The following is an 18,754-nucleotide window of genomic DNA, read 5'->3' on the forward strand; positions in this document are numbered from 1 at the left end:
AGGACCAGGGCAGCAGTGCGCATTTGGTTTGCCCGGATTTGAACGCTTGTTTTTGGGGTTAGCTTTGCTGGCCAAGAGGCCTGGATCCTTGGAAGGACCAGGGCAGCAGTGCGCATTTGGTTTGCCCGGATTTGAACGCTTGTTTTTGGGTTAGCTTTGCTGGCCAAGAGGCCTGGATCCTTGGAAGGACCAGGGCAGCAGTGCGCACTTGGTTTGCCCGGATTTGAACGCTTGTTTTGGGGTAGCTTTGCTGGCCATTGAGGCCTGGGTCCTTGGTAGGACCAGGGCAGCAGCGCCCACTTGGTTTGCCCGGATTTGAACGCTTGTTTTTGGGTTAGCTTTGCTGGCCAAGAGGCCTGGATCCTTGGAAGGACCAGGGCAGCAGTGCGCATTTGGTTTGCCCGGATTTGAACGCTTGTTTTTGGGGTTAGCTTTGCTGGCCAAGAGGCCTGGATCCTTGGAAGGACCAGGGCAGCAGTGCGCATTTGGTTTGCCCGGGTTTGAACGCTTGTTTTTGGGTTAGCTTTGCTGGCCAAGAGGCCTGGATCCTTGGAAGGACCAGGGCAGCAGTGCGCACTTGGTTTGCCCGGATTTGAACGCTTGTTTTGGGGTAGCTTTGCTGGCCATTGAGGCCTGGGTCCTTGGTAGGACCAGGGCAGCAGCGCCCACTTGGTTTGCCCGGATTTGAACGCTTGTTTTTGGGTTAGCTTTGCTGGCCAAGAGGCCTGGATCCTTGGAAGGACCAGGGCAGCAGTGCGCATTTGGTTTGCCCGGATTTGAACGCTGGTTTTGGGGTTAGCTTTGCTGGCCAAGAGGCCTGGATCCTTGGAAGGACCAGGGCAGCAGTGCGCATTTGGTTTGCCCGGATTTGAACGCTTGTTTTTGGGTTAGCTTTGCTGGCCAAGAGGCCTGGATCCTTGGAAGGACCAGGGCAGCAGTGCGCATTTGGTTTGCCCGGATTTGAACGCTTGTTTTTGGGGTTAGCTTTGCTGGCCAAGAGGCCTGGATCCTTGGAAGGACCAGGGCAGCAGTGCGCATTTGGTTTGCCCGGATTTGAACGCTTGTTTTTGGGTTAGCTTTGCTGGCCAAGAGGCCTGGATCCTTGGAAGGACCAGGGCAGCAGTGCGCATTTGGTTTGCCCGGATTTGAACGCTTGTTTTTGGGGTTAGCTTTGCTGGCCAAGAGGCCTGGATCCTTGGAAGGACCAGGGCAGCAGTGCGCATTTGGTTTGCCCGGATTTGAACGCTTGTTTTTGGGTTAGCTTTGCTGGCCAAGAGGCCTGGATCCTTGGAAGGACCAGGGCAGCAGTGCCCACTTGGTTTGCCCGGGTTTGAACGCTTGTTTTGGGGCAACGGGGCCCTCGTCAGACCCCTGGTTCGTTCAACCGCGAAATCGAAAATTGCACTAAGTCCTTCTTTTGAGTCTGTTATCGAAACCTCGACGGCAGGTCAGCGAAACCCAGGGACGCGCTACCACCCCCTCCAGGCGCGGGTCATGCCGGAGAGAGTGGTCTCTTTCCGGGCATGGCTTGGTGAGCTCTCCCCCTGGTCCAACGAACGCCCCCGGTGAGCGCACTTAGGTCTCAGCTGGTGCGTAAATGGTGCCGCTGGTGAACCATTGGCCTCCGAGGCTTCATGTCACGCGCTCTCTGCCCAATACACCCTCACTTATCCCGGGCAAGCACTGATCACCAAAGACCCCCCCCCCCCCTGGCTCTTTCTGACCCATCGCTTACCGTTGGTGACCCACATAGGCCTTTGGGCGCGGTGGCCTGCCATGGAACCCTGACTCCCATGGTGTTCAGACCACTGGCCTTGCCCGGATTTGAACGCTTGTTTTTGGGTTAGCTTTGCTGGTCAAGAGGCCTGGATCCTTGGTAGAACCAGGGCAGCAGTGCGCATTTGGTTTGCCCGGATTTGAACGCTTGTTTTTGGGTTAGCTTTGCTGGCCAAGAGGCCTGGATCCTTGGAAGGACCAGGGCAGCAGTGCGCATTTGGTTTGCCCGGATTTGAACGCTTGTTTTTGGGTTAGCTTTGCTGGCCAAGAGGCCTGGATCCTTGGAAGGACCAGGGCAGCAGTGCGCACTTGGTTTGCCCGGATTTGAACGCTTGTTTTGGGGTAGCTTTGCTGGCCATTGAGGCCTGGGTCCTTGGTAGGACCAGGGCAGCAGCGCCCACTTGGTTTGCCCGGATTTGAACGCTTGTTTTTGGGTTAGCTTTGCTGGCCAAGAGGCCTGGATCCTTGGAAGGACCAGGGCAGCAGTGCGCATTTGGTTTGCCCGGATTTGAACGCTTGTTTTTGGGTTAGCTTTGCTGGCCAAGAGGCCTGGATCCTTGGAAGGACCAGGGCAGCAGTGCGCACTTGGTTTGCCCGGATTTGAACGCTTGTTTTGGGGTAGCTTTGCTGGCCATTGAGGCCTGGGTCCTTGGTAGGACCAGGGCAGCAGCGCCCACTTGGTTTGCCCGGATTTGAACGCTTGTTTTTGGGTTAGCTTTGCTGGCCAAGAGGCCTGGATCCTTGGAAGGACCAGGGCAGCAGTGCGCATTTGGTTTGCCCGGATTTGAACGCTTGTTTTTGGGTTAGCTTTGCTGGCCAAGAGGCCTGGATCCTTGGAAGGACCAGGGCAGCAGTGCGCACTTGGTTTGCCCGGATTTGAACGCTTGTTTTGGGGTAGCTTTGCTGGCCATTGAGGCCTGGGTCCTTGGAAGGACCAGGGCAGCAGTGCCCACTTGGTTTGCCCGGGTTTGAACGCTTGTTTTTGGGTTAGCTTTGCTGGCCAAGAGGCCTGGATCCTTGGAAGGACCAGGGCAGCAGCGCGCACTTGGTTTGCCCGGATTTGAACGCTTGTTTTGGGGTAGCTTTGCTGGCCATTGAGGCCTGGGTCCTTGGTAGAACCAGGGCAGCAGCGCCCACTTGGTTTGCCCGGATTTGAACGCTTGTTTTGGGGTAGCTTTGCTGGCCATTGAGGCCTGGGTCCTTGGAAGGACCAGGGCAGCAGCGCCCACTTGGTTTGCCCGGATTTGAACGCTTGTTTTGGGGTAGCTTTGCTGGCCATTGAGGCCTGGGTCCTTGGAAGGACCAGGGCAGCAGCGCCCACTTGGTTTGCCCGGATTTGAACGCTTGTTTTGGGTTAGCTTTGCTGGCCAAGAGGCCTGGATCCTTGGAAGGACCAGGGCAGCAGTGCGCATTTGGTTTGCCCGGATTTGAACGCTTGTTTTTGGGTTAGCTTTGCTGGCCAAGAGGCCTGGATCCTTGGAAGGACCAGGGCAGCAGTGCGCACTTGGTTTGCCCGGATTTGAACGCTTGTTTTTGGGTTAGCTTTGCTGGCCAAGAGGCCTGGATCCTTGGAAGGACCAGGGCAGCAGTGCGCATTTGGTTTGCCCGGATTTGAACGCTTGTTTTTGGGTTAGCTTTGCTGGCCAAGAGGCCTGGATCCTTGGAAGGACCAGGGCAGCAGTGCGCACTTGGTTTGCCCGGATTTGAACGCTTGTTTTGGGGTAGCTTTGCTGGCCATTGAGGCCTGGGTCCTTGGTAGGACCAGGGCAGCAGCGCCCACTTGGTTTGCCCGGATTTGAACGCTTGTTTTTGGGTTAGCTTTGCTGGCCAAGAGGCCTGGATCCTTGGAAGGACCAGGGCAGCAGTGCGCATTTGGTTTGCCCGGATTTGAACGCTTGTTTTTGGGTTAGCTTTGCTGGCCAAGAGGCCTGGATCCTTGGAAGGACCAGGGCAGCAGTGCGCACTTGGTTTGCCCGGATTTGAACGCTTGTTTTGGGGTAGCTTTGCTGGCCATTGAGGCCTGGGTCCTTGGAAGGACCAGGGCAGCAGTGCCCACTTGGTTTGCCCGGGTTTGAACGCTTGTTTTTGGGTTAGCTTTGCTGGCCAAGAGGCCTGGATCCTTGGAAGGACCAGGGCAGCAGCGCGCACTTGGTTTGCCCGGATTTGAACGCTTGTTTTGGGGTAGCTTTGCTGGCCATTGAGGCCTGGGTCCTTGGTAGAACCAGGGCAGCAGCGCCCACTTGGTTTGCCCGGATTTGAACGCTTGTTTTGGGGTAGCTTTGCTGGCCATTGAGGCCTGGGTCCTTGGAAGGACCAGGGCAGCAGCGCCCACTTGGTTTGCCCGGATTTGAACGCTTGTTTTGGGGTAGCTTTGCTGGCCATTGAGGCCTGGGTCCTTGGAAGGACCAGGGCAGCAGCGCCCACTTGGTTTGCCCGGATTTGAACGCTTGTTTTGGGTTAGCTTTGCTGGCCAAGAGGCCTGGATCCTTGGAAGGACCAGGGCAGCAGTGCGCATTTGGTTTGCCCGGATTTGAACGCTTGTTTTTGGGTTAGCTTTGCTGGCCAAGAGGCCTGGATCCTTGGAAGGACCAGGGCAGCAGTGCGCATTTGGTTTGCCCGGGTTTGAACGCTTGTTTTGGGGCAACGGGGCCCTCGTTAGACCCCTGGTTCGTTCAACCGCGAAATCGAAAATTGCACTAAGTCCTTCATTTGAGTCTGTTATCGAAAACTCGACGGCAGGTCAGCGAAACCCAGGGACGCGCTACCCCCCCCTCCAGGCGCGGGTCATGCCGGAGAGAGTGGTCTCTATCCGGGCATGGCTTGGTGGGCTCTCCCCCTGGTCCAACCAACGCCCCCGGTGAGCTCATCCATAGCGTTTGCCAGCGGTCGTTCCAAAGACCCCCCCCGCTAGAGACCCACCATCCCCCAAATGAGTGTTAGTTGTTTCAAACAGCAAAAAAATAAAATCAATGCATTTCGTTTTCAAAATGATTTTTTTTTTACTTTCTCCATATAGTGTAATGTGAAGCGCCGCTTCTCGTGTGTGATGTGATATATATATATCTTTACACGTTGTATTGTTTGAGAAATATATTACATAACATGCATATCTTTAAAAAAAACAAAACATTTTCTCCCTCTCTCAATGCTGAATTAATGATGATAGTCGAGTTGACCTTATGTATTTTCTTATTGGCTAGATATTCTTAGTCTTAAGACCATACAGTAGCATTAAAAAAAAAAACTCCAGACACACATTATTACCCAATTGAAGGCAGTTGTTTGCCAAAACGTGTAGGCGCAGTTTTAAGGAATAGCCATGTCAATTAAGGTTTTTTAATATTTTTCCAAATTGTTTTGAGTGCCTTGAACTGATTTTTGCTGTTTATTCTGTTCAAAGGTCAGATATTCAACATTGAACTTTTCTGCAACAAGGTAATAACATTACAAAGTTGTCTTTTTTTAAAGTGCCTTTTTGTGCCACAATGGTAACATTTAACATTTTCACAAAACATATTTGCCCTAGTAATTTGTAATCAATTGATTTAGCCCTTGTTTCCACCTGATATCAACATGCATTTTTAACAATTCGATGACAAGGGTCAGTCGAGGTGTTTGGTGAACACTTGTGTTAGGATTCTTAATTATCTCTCTCTCTGTCTTGTGTAATTTTGTTATATTATTAATATATTATATAGAGCTAGCAGATGTTGGGTAGCTAACAAGGAAATAAAAAAACAAGCAGCAAACAGGGAAACTAAGCAATTTGCATTGTTGTTGAGTGTTGCAATAATGATATATATATATATATATATATATATATATATATATATATATATATATATATATATATATATATATATATATATATATCATGGTAATTTTCTTTTTCTTATTGTCCACAGAACAAACCATCATTACACAATGACTTGTCTAGTTAACCTAATTAACCTAGTTAAGGCTTTTAATTGCACTTTAAGCTGTATAAAAGAGTCCTGAAAAATATCTAAGATATTATATACTGTCATCATGACAAAGAGATTAGTTAGAAATTAGTCATTAAAACTATTATGTTTAGAAATGTGTTTAACAAGAAACAGAAATTGGGGAAAAATATACAGGAAGGCTAATAATTCTGACTTTAACTGTATATATATTATGCATGTCAGGGTGCAAACATTTAGACCTCATTATGCTATGAATGATTTGATTTCTCCCTGCTGGGGAGGTGGGTATAAGCACAGTAAGGTTCCATCAGCCATATTTAAATATGCAATCTATCCATTCAACAAATGCTTGGCAGGTGAAATATATTTTGTTTATTGTATCTCTCTGCGATATGGATATTTCATATTCAACTATCATGATAATGATTATTTTTAAAATATATTGTGTAGCTTTAATGGGAAAATGATTTCAAGCATAATCCATGTATTTTGGTATAACTGAAATGTGAATACCTTGTTTTGCTGTGCTTTTTTACAACATCTTTCACAATAAAAACTTCTTTTGTGGTTGTTCAAACCTGTTTAATTATGTGAAAGCAATCCAAATGAATTTGTCAAGCTTAAAAATGTAACAAAAGTCTATAAGTGCATCACAACTTAACAGATCTTATACATGCACAAATAGATATGTCAGAAAGGAAAACATTACAAAATATCACATGACCCATATTTAAAACAAACTAAAACTATTAAACTTATTTTAGATAAAATTCTAGAAATAAAAAAAGAAATAAAGCATAATTCAAATGATTAAAGTGACATTTAAATTTAAGTATAACTAAAAGTAAAAATAATAAGCTAATTCAATATATATATTTAAATACTAGAATGTGAAAACTCAAAAAACACTTACATTTGCATAAACATGTTAAACTTAAAATAGTGTTAGAAGAAAAACATTTACAATTAAGAGAAATGAGTTTCTCATGCTGTTATCAGCGAGAGTGTTTGATTTCCCTATGCTGTGCCTCTGAGGAGGGCAAAACAACAGCATGAATAAATGATGAAAGTGAACAGGGGCTGCCATAACACTAAAAACTTCAGCAAACTGCAAATCTGCAAAAACTTTTTTTCAATACCAGAGACCTTGGTAGCACAGCTGAATATGCTTCCACAGCGATTACAGTCCCCTACTAAAAAAAACACACACAAAAAAAAAAACAGACATACTGCAGTATCAGATATTGGTTTTGTACAACTTTTGAAAGTCTAAAATAAACACAGCAAGCATTTAATGGCAAGTAAAATAAATCTAAAATATATATGACAAATTGCAGAGGAATTATTGTTTTCAGTAACATTCTGTGTCAAATGATATGTCTTTTTTTCTCTCTCTCCCAGCGGTGTAGTCCTCAAGGTTAGAGGTCAAGGTCAATGCGTATCAATCACTTTCCTTAGCGTTACACTTTTCTCTCACCATCTCCTCTCACCATAGGGAAAACGTTTGACCTCCACAAAGCAGAAAGACAGATGGTGGACTGGATGTGATGGGGTTTTGTGATGAGCTCTGTGTCACATAAAATCTAGTTGACATCATGCTGTACAGTCAGTCTGTTAACATTTCCCTCAAGAGCGCCTCAGTCCTCTATCAAAGCCCTAAATGATCTCTGCAGGTCTCTACACTTCATCAATGGCATGCAGCCAATAACACGCTCAATGTTGAAGGGGTGAGTTCATCTTTTTCAAAAGGGAATGCTGCTGATGGAAATTCGAAATCTCCTTTTTTAAACATCATATACTGGGCATGATCATGTAAAAACAGCAAGTAAAATGCACTTTGCAATAAGGTTTCATTAGATAATGTTAGTTTATGTATTTACTAACAAGAACAACACTAATACAGTATTAAATAATAAGTTTATCATTTACTAATGCTTTATTAAAAATTAAAATTCATGCTTATTAAAATTAGTTAATGCACTGCGAGTTAACATGAACTAACTCTTTCATTAACTAACATTAACAAAGCTGAATTAATACTGTAATTAAAGCATTGTTCATTGATTTTTCATGTTAGCAAATACATTAAGTAATACAACCTCATTGTAAAGGGATAACAATGCACTTAACATTAATATTCATTTTCATTCATATTTACAGGCCAAACAATTGAGAGATAAATATAAGTTGGTTCTGATTCTTTCTTGTTCAACAATTTGCATTTAATTCAAAGTGTTTTTTTATATATTTTTATTCAGTTTAATTCATTCAACTACAATGTGCAGTTTAATTGCAATTTCCACACCATATTTGAGAGTTTACAAACTTTCCAAAAATATATAATATTAATAATACAAATATAGATTAAGTGCAAAAAATAAGTTTGTTACAGACTACAGCGTGACAACAGAGACGAGTATTTAAACCCCGTGCTTTTTCAGAAGCTTTTTCAAGCAGGCAGTTCAAAATAGGCGCAAACATCAATGTCAGGGGTAATCCCAACCAGAGCTCATTCTGAAAATGTACCCCTATATACATTTCTGGAGAGCATCAAATGCATCCCATTAGCTATGTTTTTTGCTGGGGTTTTTTTGTGAATCCACCAGAGGCCGCTATGTACACTTTTTGAGATCTCAAATTTCTCTCGCGAGTGCCATTTGTGCCTGCTCTTCTCGCATAAATCCACCAGAGGTTGCTGTCAACTGACTGACTGAATGTCTTATCAATCTCCCCACCCTCCTCCATCCCTAAATCCAACCAATAGTGTTTTCAAATGCTATCGAAAAAACAGAAAAGCCGTCACCTGGTTTTTACCAAATTTTCCTTTCTGGAACCGTTCTTAATCGGACTCAAACCCTGTCGTCATGGTCATCTCCTCTTTGTGTCTCAAGTCTGCTAACATACATGGCGAGATAACTGGACAAACTGGTAACAGCAAGGAAGCTGTCCGTACAGAGGTAAGGGGTCAGCTGATAAGCGTGAAAAATAATCGCTTCATACTACCCTGTAGTGTTTGTTTTAAAAACGAAATGCAGTCATACGTATCTAGCTGCATAATTTGTGATCTCAGGAAATGTACATAGGGCTGCGTCAAACGCCTCAACGCTAAATTCACGCAAAGAGCCTTGCATGATGTCTATTCACATATTTGCCTTGACTTAACATGTAAATCACTCGTGCTTGACGCTTCATCTGTGTCTGATGATAACGCATAGTTACAGGTGGATTGCTGCAATGCATAATGGTGTGTGTCGTCCGGGTAAATGGCTTATTGAGAATACGGTTTGTTGGAGTGCCCTGTAGTGTGTCTGGTAGGTGCTCCATATGATAACCCTTAGATTTCTAAATAAGTTATATTAAGTATTAAGCAATGTATCGCACTCTACAATACAACAACACAAAAATATTATATGATATTACTACGCATGTACACTGAAAAAAAAAAAAGAAGTTGACTAAAAACAAAATCTTGAGCTTGACAAACTATACAACTACTCTGCATTTCAGGTTTTTAAATGTCCTATACGCTTTACTATAGCTGCACATTAGCAACAGACAGCTATTCCGCAGATCCATCTAAACAGAAGAACTAAGGCGACAGGAAAAAAGAGAGAAAGAAAGAAATCGATGGTTTCTTGTACTCACAGCTTCAAGTTTCTATTTTAACATGGCCTGCTATTGATTAGCTTTCATAGCTGAAGTCTCCCTGAGCAGCAGCTCGCTCCAGGAGGATAGAAGAGAGTTTAGCAGAACAAAACCCGCAAAATAGAGAGAGGGGAGCTGGGAAATGATAGCCTGATGCTTCCTTGGCCTGCTTGATCCGCACTAACGGTTCCTGCTTAAGCATGGTCAGCGTACAGTTGCCAACATGAAAGGCTTTTGTGCTGCGTGATGGACTTTCCCAGAACAGCACTGCGCTGTACTACAGAGCTTTTATAGTGCAATAGAGGTTGACTTCGAGGGGTGAATCATTTAAAGAGAGTCTGCCAAGTGCTGTGCTCCCACTGAAATGAAAGGAGTTCCGGCGCTTTGTGTCAAGAGAGGCATCAAATACCTGTGAGGTGGACAGCAAGGCTGGCAGTGTATGGAAGCAGCACAAATGTAAGTGGCATGTGAATGGCAACATGTGCTAATCAAAAACAGAAGAACATTGTAGTACATAATACTTCAACCGGGGCTGGAAGTGATTAAGCGAGTGCTGAGTGGCACTCTAGGTGTTGACAGCTTCACAGTTTTATGTCAGTAGGCTATATGGATTTTATAAAGAGTTGCATGGCTATTCTGGAGGGTCGTACTACTCATACTGCCTAAAGCTGAAAGACCAGAACAAATGAAATGTTCTATGTAAACAAAACCAAATGACAGTCAACTTAGTTATGCTACAGGTCTGTTAAATGGATGTTTCTAATTGGTTGATGAACACTTTATGGTGTGCAGTTACTTAGTTACAAGGAAAGTAAATCTAAAGTAGTTCCAATTTATTTCAGTTATTTTAAAAGTCATTAAACAGTAAAAGAATCAAAACTATATCTGACAATATCGCAAAAATCAGACATTTGTGTTATATTTAGCTTTTCTGCAATTTATAACGCGATGTGAATACAATGTCACCAGATGACAAGAATAGTATTATTTGGAAAGAATTCAATTGAGATTTAATTAATTTGTAGAGTAGTGCATTTACATAAAATATAAGCAATTACAGCTAAGATAAAAAAAAAAACAATAAAGCAGTTTTTCAGAATAACAGTATTTAGCTTCTGAAATTTAATAATCAATTGTAAAATAACACTATATACAAATAAATACATGATTAAAAACAATTAATCTTTGTTATAGCTATGGATGTTATAATTTCTTACACCCAGATGCTTTAAATTCACTTAAAAAAAAAAAAAAGCTTACAAATATCATTTTGTCATGACATATTTTCACTCTGTTATGATTAAACTTTGCAATTACTCCAAAAATCCAATCTTCCAAACTTTGATGCCTGCTCAGGTATAACTCAGATTTTACATTAAACATTCTGCAATGTGCAGCCCAGGCTCATTCTGAAAATGTACCTCTATATACATTTCTAGAGAGTGCCAAATATTTCCCAGGAGCTATTTTTTGTAGTTTTTGTTTATTCAAATCCACGAGAGGCCACTGTGTATGCTTTTTGAGATTTTTTTTCAAATTTCTCTCATAAGTGCCGTTGGCGCCGGCTGTTCTTTTCTAAATCCACCAAAGACCGCTTTTGACTGACTGAATGACTAATCGACTGACCCACCCTCCCCCTTCCTTTAACCCAACCAATAGTGTTATAAAAAGCACATATTGACTCGCCCACCCACTTTCCGAAACCCAACTGACAAATTTAAAAAGCAATTCAGAAAAACATCTGATTTTTATCACATTCTCACCTGTTATTTACTTGTGTTTTTTTTTTTTTTTTGGATTCTGTTTTTGTCTTGCCTGCTTTCTGGAATCATTTTTCACCTGACTCGAACCATGTTATTGTGATCATCTCCTCTCTGCGTTTCAAGTCCACCAACGTACATGGCGAGCTAACTGAACAAATTGGTAACAGCAGGAAAGTGGTCCATACGGAGGTAAGCGGTCAGCTGATAATTGTGAAAAGAAACGGTCATACCGACCGGTAGTGTTCATTTAAAAAATTAAATGCAGCCATAGGTACTTCTGGCTACATAATTCACAATCTCCAGAAATGTATATAGGGCTACATTTTCAGAATGAGCCTATGTTGGCAATGCGACTATTGCAGATCACATATATCGATGCATGCAATATCAATCAAAACCCACAAATAAATAAATAAGTGAACGAACGAATAAATAAATAAATAAATAAAACAGAAAAAAATAAGTTACAAACTATTTCCATTACTCATTTCTTTCTCTTCTGTACATTCACACATTTATGATACAGACAAACTTGCTCGAATACAGACAGAAACCATGTGCCAGCACTAGTGTTTCAATTGAAAAGCTACATGACACTTCTCTGTAACAAGGTTGTAATTGTGCTGTTCCTGAAGAAGATCTTTTGCAAGTAGTCTTGTTTGAACTTGTTAGCAAACATGGTTAAAAAGGATTTGCATGGCTTTTTTTTTCTTTGTTGGAAGCTTTTCTTTTAATGAGCTAATAAAATAATTAGTTTCAAATCAATACATGTATGTAATTATTTACTTGTGGGGAAAATAGCCCTAATACGCGGGATAACCAGGTTTTCACTTTTTCTGTTAACTTTACATTAACCTGAAAGAAGTTTCTAAAAATAGTTGGATGGATGGACGAATGGATATATTTGATTCTAAGCAACCACAAACGGTACAATAAAAAGCATTCCAGAGAGGCAAAAAAAAAAAAAAACAGCTAACAAAATTATACAGCAACCCATCCTTATTCATAGCCTTGCTTTCTGAAATTGTTTGATGTCCTGCTCTTTTCTCAATGCTACCCCATCATTTAGGCAATTTCATCCCAGCCCACTCAAGCAGCATAGCAGACGGCTATTACATTTTGTGTCACATTCTCACATTCTGCGGCCCCCCAGCCCTATTTGTTTTACAGGGCCACTGAGCGATAAATGACATTTGTCAGATTTTGCCAAGAGCGTCATCAACAAACTTCCAATTTTACACCATGCATCACCATGGCAATAACATGTAGCTTTTGTTTTCTGAACTTATGTATATTTATTTACTCTCAACCAAACGGATTTACTGCCACCAGGTTCAGATATTCAGCAAGTAAACATGGTAGAAACCGATAATGTTGCTGAGATAGAAAACAAAAGTGTCTCAGCTAAGGAGAGTAAAGGGGGCTCCGAGTGTTCAGGCTCTTAGCTTCTCTCCTGCATAAAGCTTAATGATCTGGAGGTAATGCAAAGTCAACTCAGATCAGAGGACGAGAGCGTGCCAAATAAGTGTGAATAAACTAGCTGTGAAAAGCGGTGGTTTCTTCAATTTGCAGCATTGAGTTTATGTTGTCCCAACCTATCTTAATTCAAAATGGCAGTTTTTAGTTATGGAATATTGCCCTTATTATTATAAGTGATATCTTTTTTAATCCCTGCTAATAGTCTTTAATCAAAGTAATTTCTCATGCTTTTTTCCAAAATCAAGAAGCACTTTTCTGATGACAATTGGCATTATTTTAAGACAACCTGTCAAAATCATAAAATCAACTACAAAGATTCAATACACTTTGGAAAAAATCTTTGTGTTGCCTAATCTGTTGCCTATATGGTAATGGAAATAAATGGTAACCAAAACTGTTTGACCTGAGTGTAAGTAAAAGTCTTTTTTTGGTGACTTTTCCTTTAAATAACCTAAACAGCCAAGACTGTGGAAAATGAGAACCCTGAAACCCCACAGAAATCTTCATTCAGACCCACTGAACTGGATCTCTCTGTCAACTCTCCATCTCAAACAGTTTATGCTTCCCTGTCCTCACCTATTTGTTGACATTTCAGGCCATTCTGAAGCAAGACATCTGCATTAATGAGTATAGGGAGAAACACCTGTAAACTCAATCCATCTGCGGCAGCTCTGAAACTATAGAAACTCTGACCTCTGCATCACCCGCCCTTTGAATATGTTTTATTGGCATACGAGACAACTTAAGGCAAATAAGGGGCAACCGTTTTAAGAGAGAGGAAGCCCTGCAGCATTCAATAAGCCATTTAATCGAGTCGAAAGCAGACATCAATACAGGTAAAACCCAGCAGGACACTCAGCAGGAAAGCGGACTGGAGGAGTTGTAGTTTACATGAGGACTCAGTATGTGCCACACAGGGAACACACTCAACACCACAAATGGAACACAGCTGCATTTTATAAAGAAAGACCATAACATGTGGAAAAATAAACGTTTTTGTGACCTTTGGCTTGTTGAGCTTTTTTTTTTTAAATGTCATAAAGTGATGTCATATTTTGACTTGTTTAAAGTGAGGTATTTAGAAAAAAAGCAAGAAAAAATAATAAAGTGCAGACGTGTTTCAGTTTGTAGATGTGTTTGAAGAAAATCGGATCATCTTAGGTGACATAAATTAATTACGCAACACTTACCAGAACAAATCCAGTCTCTTGGTTTAGAAACTATAAATGTTAAGTGTTACTAATTAACATTTTTAAGTATTTTAATTTATATTCAAATGTCACTCAAGTCCTATTACTTTCCAGACAAACTCAATAAGTAGTTTGTGGCTTTGTAACAAACTGAAATTTTTAAAAAGGATCATAAGCATAACTCTAGGACAATTAGGCTGCTTCATTATTATATTTCATTATATTAAAAAACAAACATAAATAAATAAATAAATAAATAAATAAAGCCCCAACAACTTAAACATGCAAATTAAATAAAAACAAAATGTCATAGATGTTAAGTAATAATAAATGTGTTAATAACATTTTGACCTCCTGCAGTATTCAGACACTCAGACTGTAGTGAGACTTGTCTCAGTGTCTGTGTCATAAATCCCCATGTAGGTGGAGAACTGATTCTCCGCTTGGCCTGTTTTTTAGCCATGAGACTCAGCCGTCAATCAGTGTAAAAAGCTTCCCAATGGGGAATAAGGAGCACCCTCAGATTCAGAGCACTATGCCATAACTCTCTCTGTTTTCACAGCCACAATAACACGAGTTCTTGAGTGAGGGAAAAGTAGTGAGGAACATGTTATTTTAATTACTGTGGTGTTTACCACCTTATTCCAGTTCCCCAAGGAAAGCTCTATGCAGGCTTTGCAGTTCCTCGCTTTCGTTATTTTGATTGACATGACTTACCAGTGACATTGAATTTAAAAGGTTTAAGTTTCATCAAGTTTTTGTTTTTTTTTTTGCTTCAAATGTGTAAAAGCTGAGAGTCCATTGAATGTGCTTTGACACAAGGACCACCGTCTAAACATGTTATCAATATATTTTATTAATGCAATGCTCATGATTCCATCATAGTTTATTATAAATAAATATTTATGAGTCAAACATGAGTCAAACAAAAATATTTTACAACTGATGACATTTATATAAGTAGTTTTATATACATATAAAATAAATGCAAGAAAATATTTGATTCAAATTACTCAAGAAACTAAAATGACAAATTAAGGGAATTATTTTCCATTTATCATCAACATAAAATATGCATTTTAGGAAAAAATAAACAACATACTTATTCTGGTCTGTACTTATTAAAATATATAAAATAATAGGTGGTTATACTACTGTACATTGTATCATATTTAGCATGTTTAAAGATGTCCTGCTGACAAATGAGTAAGAGCCGGTGGTTTAAAGGATAGAAGCGACATGTAAAATCGGTACTGGATATTAATTTGTATTTTGAATAGATTCAGTTTTTAAAAGCAATAAATAGAGTCTTTTGATGTGACAAAAAAATTAAATTAAATGATAAGAACAACTAAACATATATCCAACCCATTTTTAATAAAAGAAAAGAGAAATGCATCATTAATATGATCTGCAACATATCAAGGATGCTTTAGAGTTAGTTGTTATTTAAATGACTTATCAAGTGTCTTTGCACAGTTATTCAGTGTAATGTTGAGGAAATCAGCTGCTTCATAAAACAAAAAACTTTCACTGTGACTTTATTCTGCTGCTGGTAAACCTTTGCTGTCACCATCTGTTGTTCACACCTTTGACAGCGCATCTCTGCTCTTTTTATCAGGGCCCTCTCCAGGCTGAAGAAGGGAACAACATTGCCACCTAGAGGGTGAACCAAGTAAGCATCCAGCATCTCAGGCCAGATTCCCACAGCCCCTGCCACTTCATGTATACTCACCAACACTTTGCCTCAGTAACCCGAGGCACATTTTTAAAGTAATTTCATCACAGCCCCACCCCCAGATAAAACACATTCAAATGCTGGAGTCACATCAGCAGCACCTCAAATCAGCAGCATCCCTGGACCGAGCGATTGCCCCTAGAGTTGGCTGAAGTGTACAGCAATTATGATGGTTCACTGAGCACTAACATTCAGAACTATATCTCCCCATGCAAGATCCAAAGGATCAGAGACCGGAATATAGCATGCATCCACAAGGGCATAAAGAGGAAAAAGAGGGAGGAAAACAAGGACATGAGTGGTTCAACTACACCATGTCAAATCTCTGTCCTTTTTGTTTGTTTGTTTGTTTGTTTCACATATAGCAATAAAACCAACGGTCGCTTTAACCAGTCATTGTTAAAACAAATGAAGCGGATTAAAAAACACACATCCTACCTGAATAGATGGGAGCCAGTCGAAATATATCTGAAAGCCGACTGTTCACAGGCTCATACGGAGAATCCTCAAGTAAATCATTCCCTGAAATATTAGCAAACAAAATGTGACTAAATAACAATAAATAAATGGTTACATAAGTCTATTATTAATGTCATTTTTAGATGCATTAAACAAAACAAAGTAATAAAGGCTTGAAACTGCAGCTTTACACAAACTAAAGATGTTAAAATTGGTATTCAGAATGATGCCTAAAAAGGACTATTTGGGGGTTTCTAAAAAAAAAAGCTGTTAATTCAAAAGACTCTTAACACTGTACAATGGAAAGGTTCCATAAATGTTAAAGTTCTTCATTGAGCCAACCATGCCATTAAAGAACCTTTATTTTTCACAGTGATGTTTGTTCGTATTTGGGTCACTGATTCATAAAGACTGGTTTACATTTCCGGAGCCAGTTTCTGGTTGATTAGTTATCCTGGTCAGTTGAGCTGGCAAAGTTCCTGCTCCCCCTCTAGCAGGCACATATACACTAACATAAAGCATCAGATGACCTCACACTCCATAAACTTTAATGGACACACTTCAGACAGGCATTTGAAGACTTTACAGTCACCCTATCTGATAGCACAAACCAAAAAAGCAACTCCTTGACTACTGATTTTGGTCGCCAAGTATTAAAAATAAACTGTCGAAAACTATGTTGTGAAGAAGCTGAATACTTCATATGTTTATATCATATGAGAAGGCAAGGCTGCGCACCCTGTAAATGCTGATAGATCCCCCAGTAGATGCGCAGGCAGTTCTTTTCCTTCTTCATCCCTCTTTTGCAGCGGCAGTTATACAAAGGACTCTGCTTTAAAGCGTCCAAGACAAGTCGACATTCATCCTTTGCCTCCATTCCAGTCACCATACTGAAGTTGGACTCCCTCCCCGCCACGCACTGCCTCATAGTTCGATACTTTGAGCTGCATCCCGGCTCCTTCAAACACAGCTCGTTCGCCTTCACACAGTCCAGCCGGTTAGAGCTAGAAAAGTAAGACTCCTCGGCAGATAACAGCACATCTATATAGGACAACAATGGAAATAATCATCAACTAGGCTACTCAAACTTACATAATAATAATAATAATAATAATAATAATAATAATAATAATAAAATAATAAAAGTTGTGGATTTTATTTTGCATGAACCAGGCTACTTAAATTACAAATATTGTTTAATGCATGGAAACATTTTGTGAGGTAAAATGGTGTTTTAGAGACTAAAATATTAACACAAGAAGATTAAGATTAAAGTAAAAACAAAGCTGATCCTCAATAACAAAACTGTGTCCTATTATGAGACATAACATTCTAGATCTATAACATTTCAGAATATACTGTTTTAGACTAGAATAAATGTGATGGGACCCGGTGGGATAAACACTTTTTAAATATTCTTTGAGTTTCAGTCTTCAGTGAACACAATGTGTAAATAACAACTCACCCAGCAGAGGTAAAAAGATGTAAATCGCGGCGATAAACATTGCGCTTTTATCCGTTGTAAGTTCGCTCAAACACGCGGTTTATTGTTATGACGATGAAAAGGATAATCCTTCCTCATTCAGGTCCATTGAAACATCGCTGGTCACAATGTAGGCTATATCCACGGCATAAAAGAGAGAGGGGAAATCCGTAATCTGGTCCAAAACTGTCACTAACCAATATTGAATGGCTTCTTGGATTAAGACAATTAACAAACAAGCAGAATTTGACTCGCAAGGCAGCAGGATAAAACTCCAGCTCTGAAGATGTGCCCGTGCGACTGTGCGCGCGCGACAGCACTGTGGCATTGAGTTGCGCTGTAACCCAAACCAAAAACCACACGAGACTCAGTGCGCGCTCAGCGCTTCTGCGTGTAACACAGCACAGGACAAAGACATCTTGTGTAGCCACTCCAAAACTTGGAATGTTTACTGCTATCTGTTACTGTTTAACTTGTATAGGGTGTCAGAAAAGCTTTTCTTATCAGTTGATATGTTTGTTTGCTTTATAAATTGCATTGCTGGTGGTGATTTCGTCTTTGTTTGCTGGGCTCTTTTGTATGTGTTAGGTGGACAGTCTTGTCTAATGGAAATGTATTAGTAGATAAGGCATTGTTGGACTGATATCGTACCTCCATAAGCACAAAAATCAACTAATCTAAATTATTCATGTTTTTAAAATTTGTCCCGTGACTTAGTTTAATATATTGTATTGTTTATATATATATATATATATATATATATATATATATATATATATATATATATATATATATATATATATATATATATATATATATATATATATGTTTATTTATTTATTTGTTTTTTTTTTTACTGTAGGTGACATGTTTAAAAAGTCCATAGGAAGTAGTTTCACAATTCTGCACCAAAGAAATGTTGTCCTGCTAAATATAGAGATATATTTTGCAGCTATTTAGGAAAGTGGAAGCCCTGTACTTGAGTTGCCAAAGGCTACAACATTTTTTTAAAGTTTATCCCAATAAAGTTTTGGTGCGATTTTGTTCATTGCCTACTGACTAAAGGCTGGTGGAGGTCGCCCTCTGTTGGTATATTAGTGTATTTTAAGGAATGACGAGACAAGCGGTCCTCAGCCTTTCTTGCTTTGGTTCATTTATTGTTCAATTTAGCATTAGATGGTTCTCCACACAGGCTGCGTTTTTATACAGTTTTGTACTGAAATAATAAAAATACAATATGTATTAGCTGAATTAAAACACGAATAAAGTTGGAA

The 18,754-nt window shown here is 40.4% G+C and overlaps 2 protein-coding genes across 18 annotated transcripts in view; one reads left to right on the forward strand and one right to left on the reverse strand.

The window, feature by feature from the left end:
* gfra1a (gdnf family receptor alpha 1a) overlaps window positions 1-17,871 on the reverse strand; it is a 161,514-nt gene extending 143,643 nt beyond the window's left edge. For 3 of the 4 annotated variants that reach the window (XR_015505490.1, XR_015505489.1, XM_087278577.1), the window contains exons 1-3: window positions 17,463-17,871; window positions 16,736-17,038; window positions 15,977-16,060 (exon numbers count right to left, since the gene is read on the reverse strand). Coding sequence is in view for 2 of the 4 variants with exons in the window: in XM_087278577.1 (XP_087134703.1) it covers window positions 15,977-16,060; window positions 16,736-17,038; window positions 17,463-17,502 (427 nt within the window). In the remaining 2 variants the exon portion in view is untranslated. 4 annotated transcript variants of the gene reach the window in all.
* Window positions 1-18,754, forward strand: part of ccdc172 (coiled-coil domain containing 172) — a 321,472-nt gene that overhangs the window by 16,177 nt on the left and 286,541 nt on the right. For 6 of the 14 annotated variants that reach the window (XR_015505487.1, XR_015505482.1, XR_015505481.1 and 3 more), the window contains exons 2-3: window positions 5,177-5,211; window positions 15,422-15,475. The exons of 5 other annotated variants lie outside the window; for them this stretch is intronic. The gene's annotated coding sequence lies outside the window, so the exon portion shown is untranslated. Of the gene's footprint in view, window positions 1-5,176; window positions 5,212-7,218; window positions 7,451-15,421; window positions 15,476-18,754 lie in introns of all 14 variants that reach the window. 3 more of the 14 variants (XR_015505485.1, XR_015505486.1, XR_015505484.1) reach the window with 2 other exon arrangements.

Source organism: Danio rerio, chromosome 13 (assembly GCF_052040795.2).
Source record: "Danio rerio strain M-AB ecotype USA chromosome 13, GRCz13ab, whole genome shotgun sequence".
NCBI classification, from domain to species: Eukaryota; Metazoa; Chordata; class Actinopteri; order Cypriniformes; family Danionidae; genus Danio; species Danio rerio.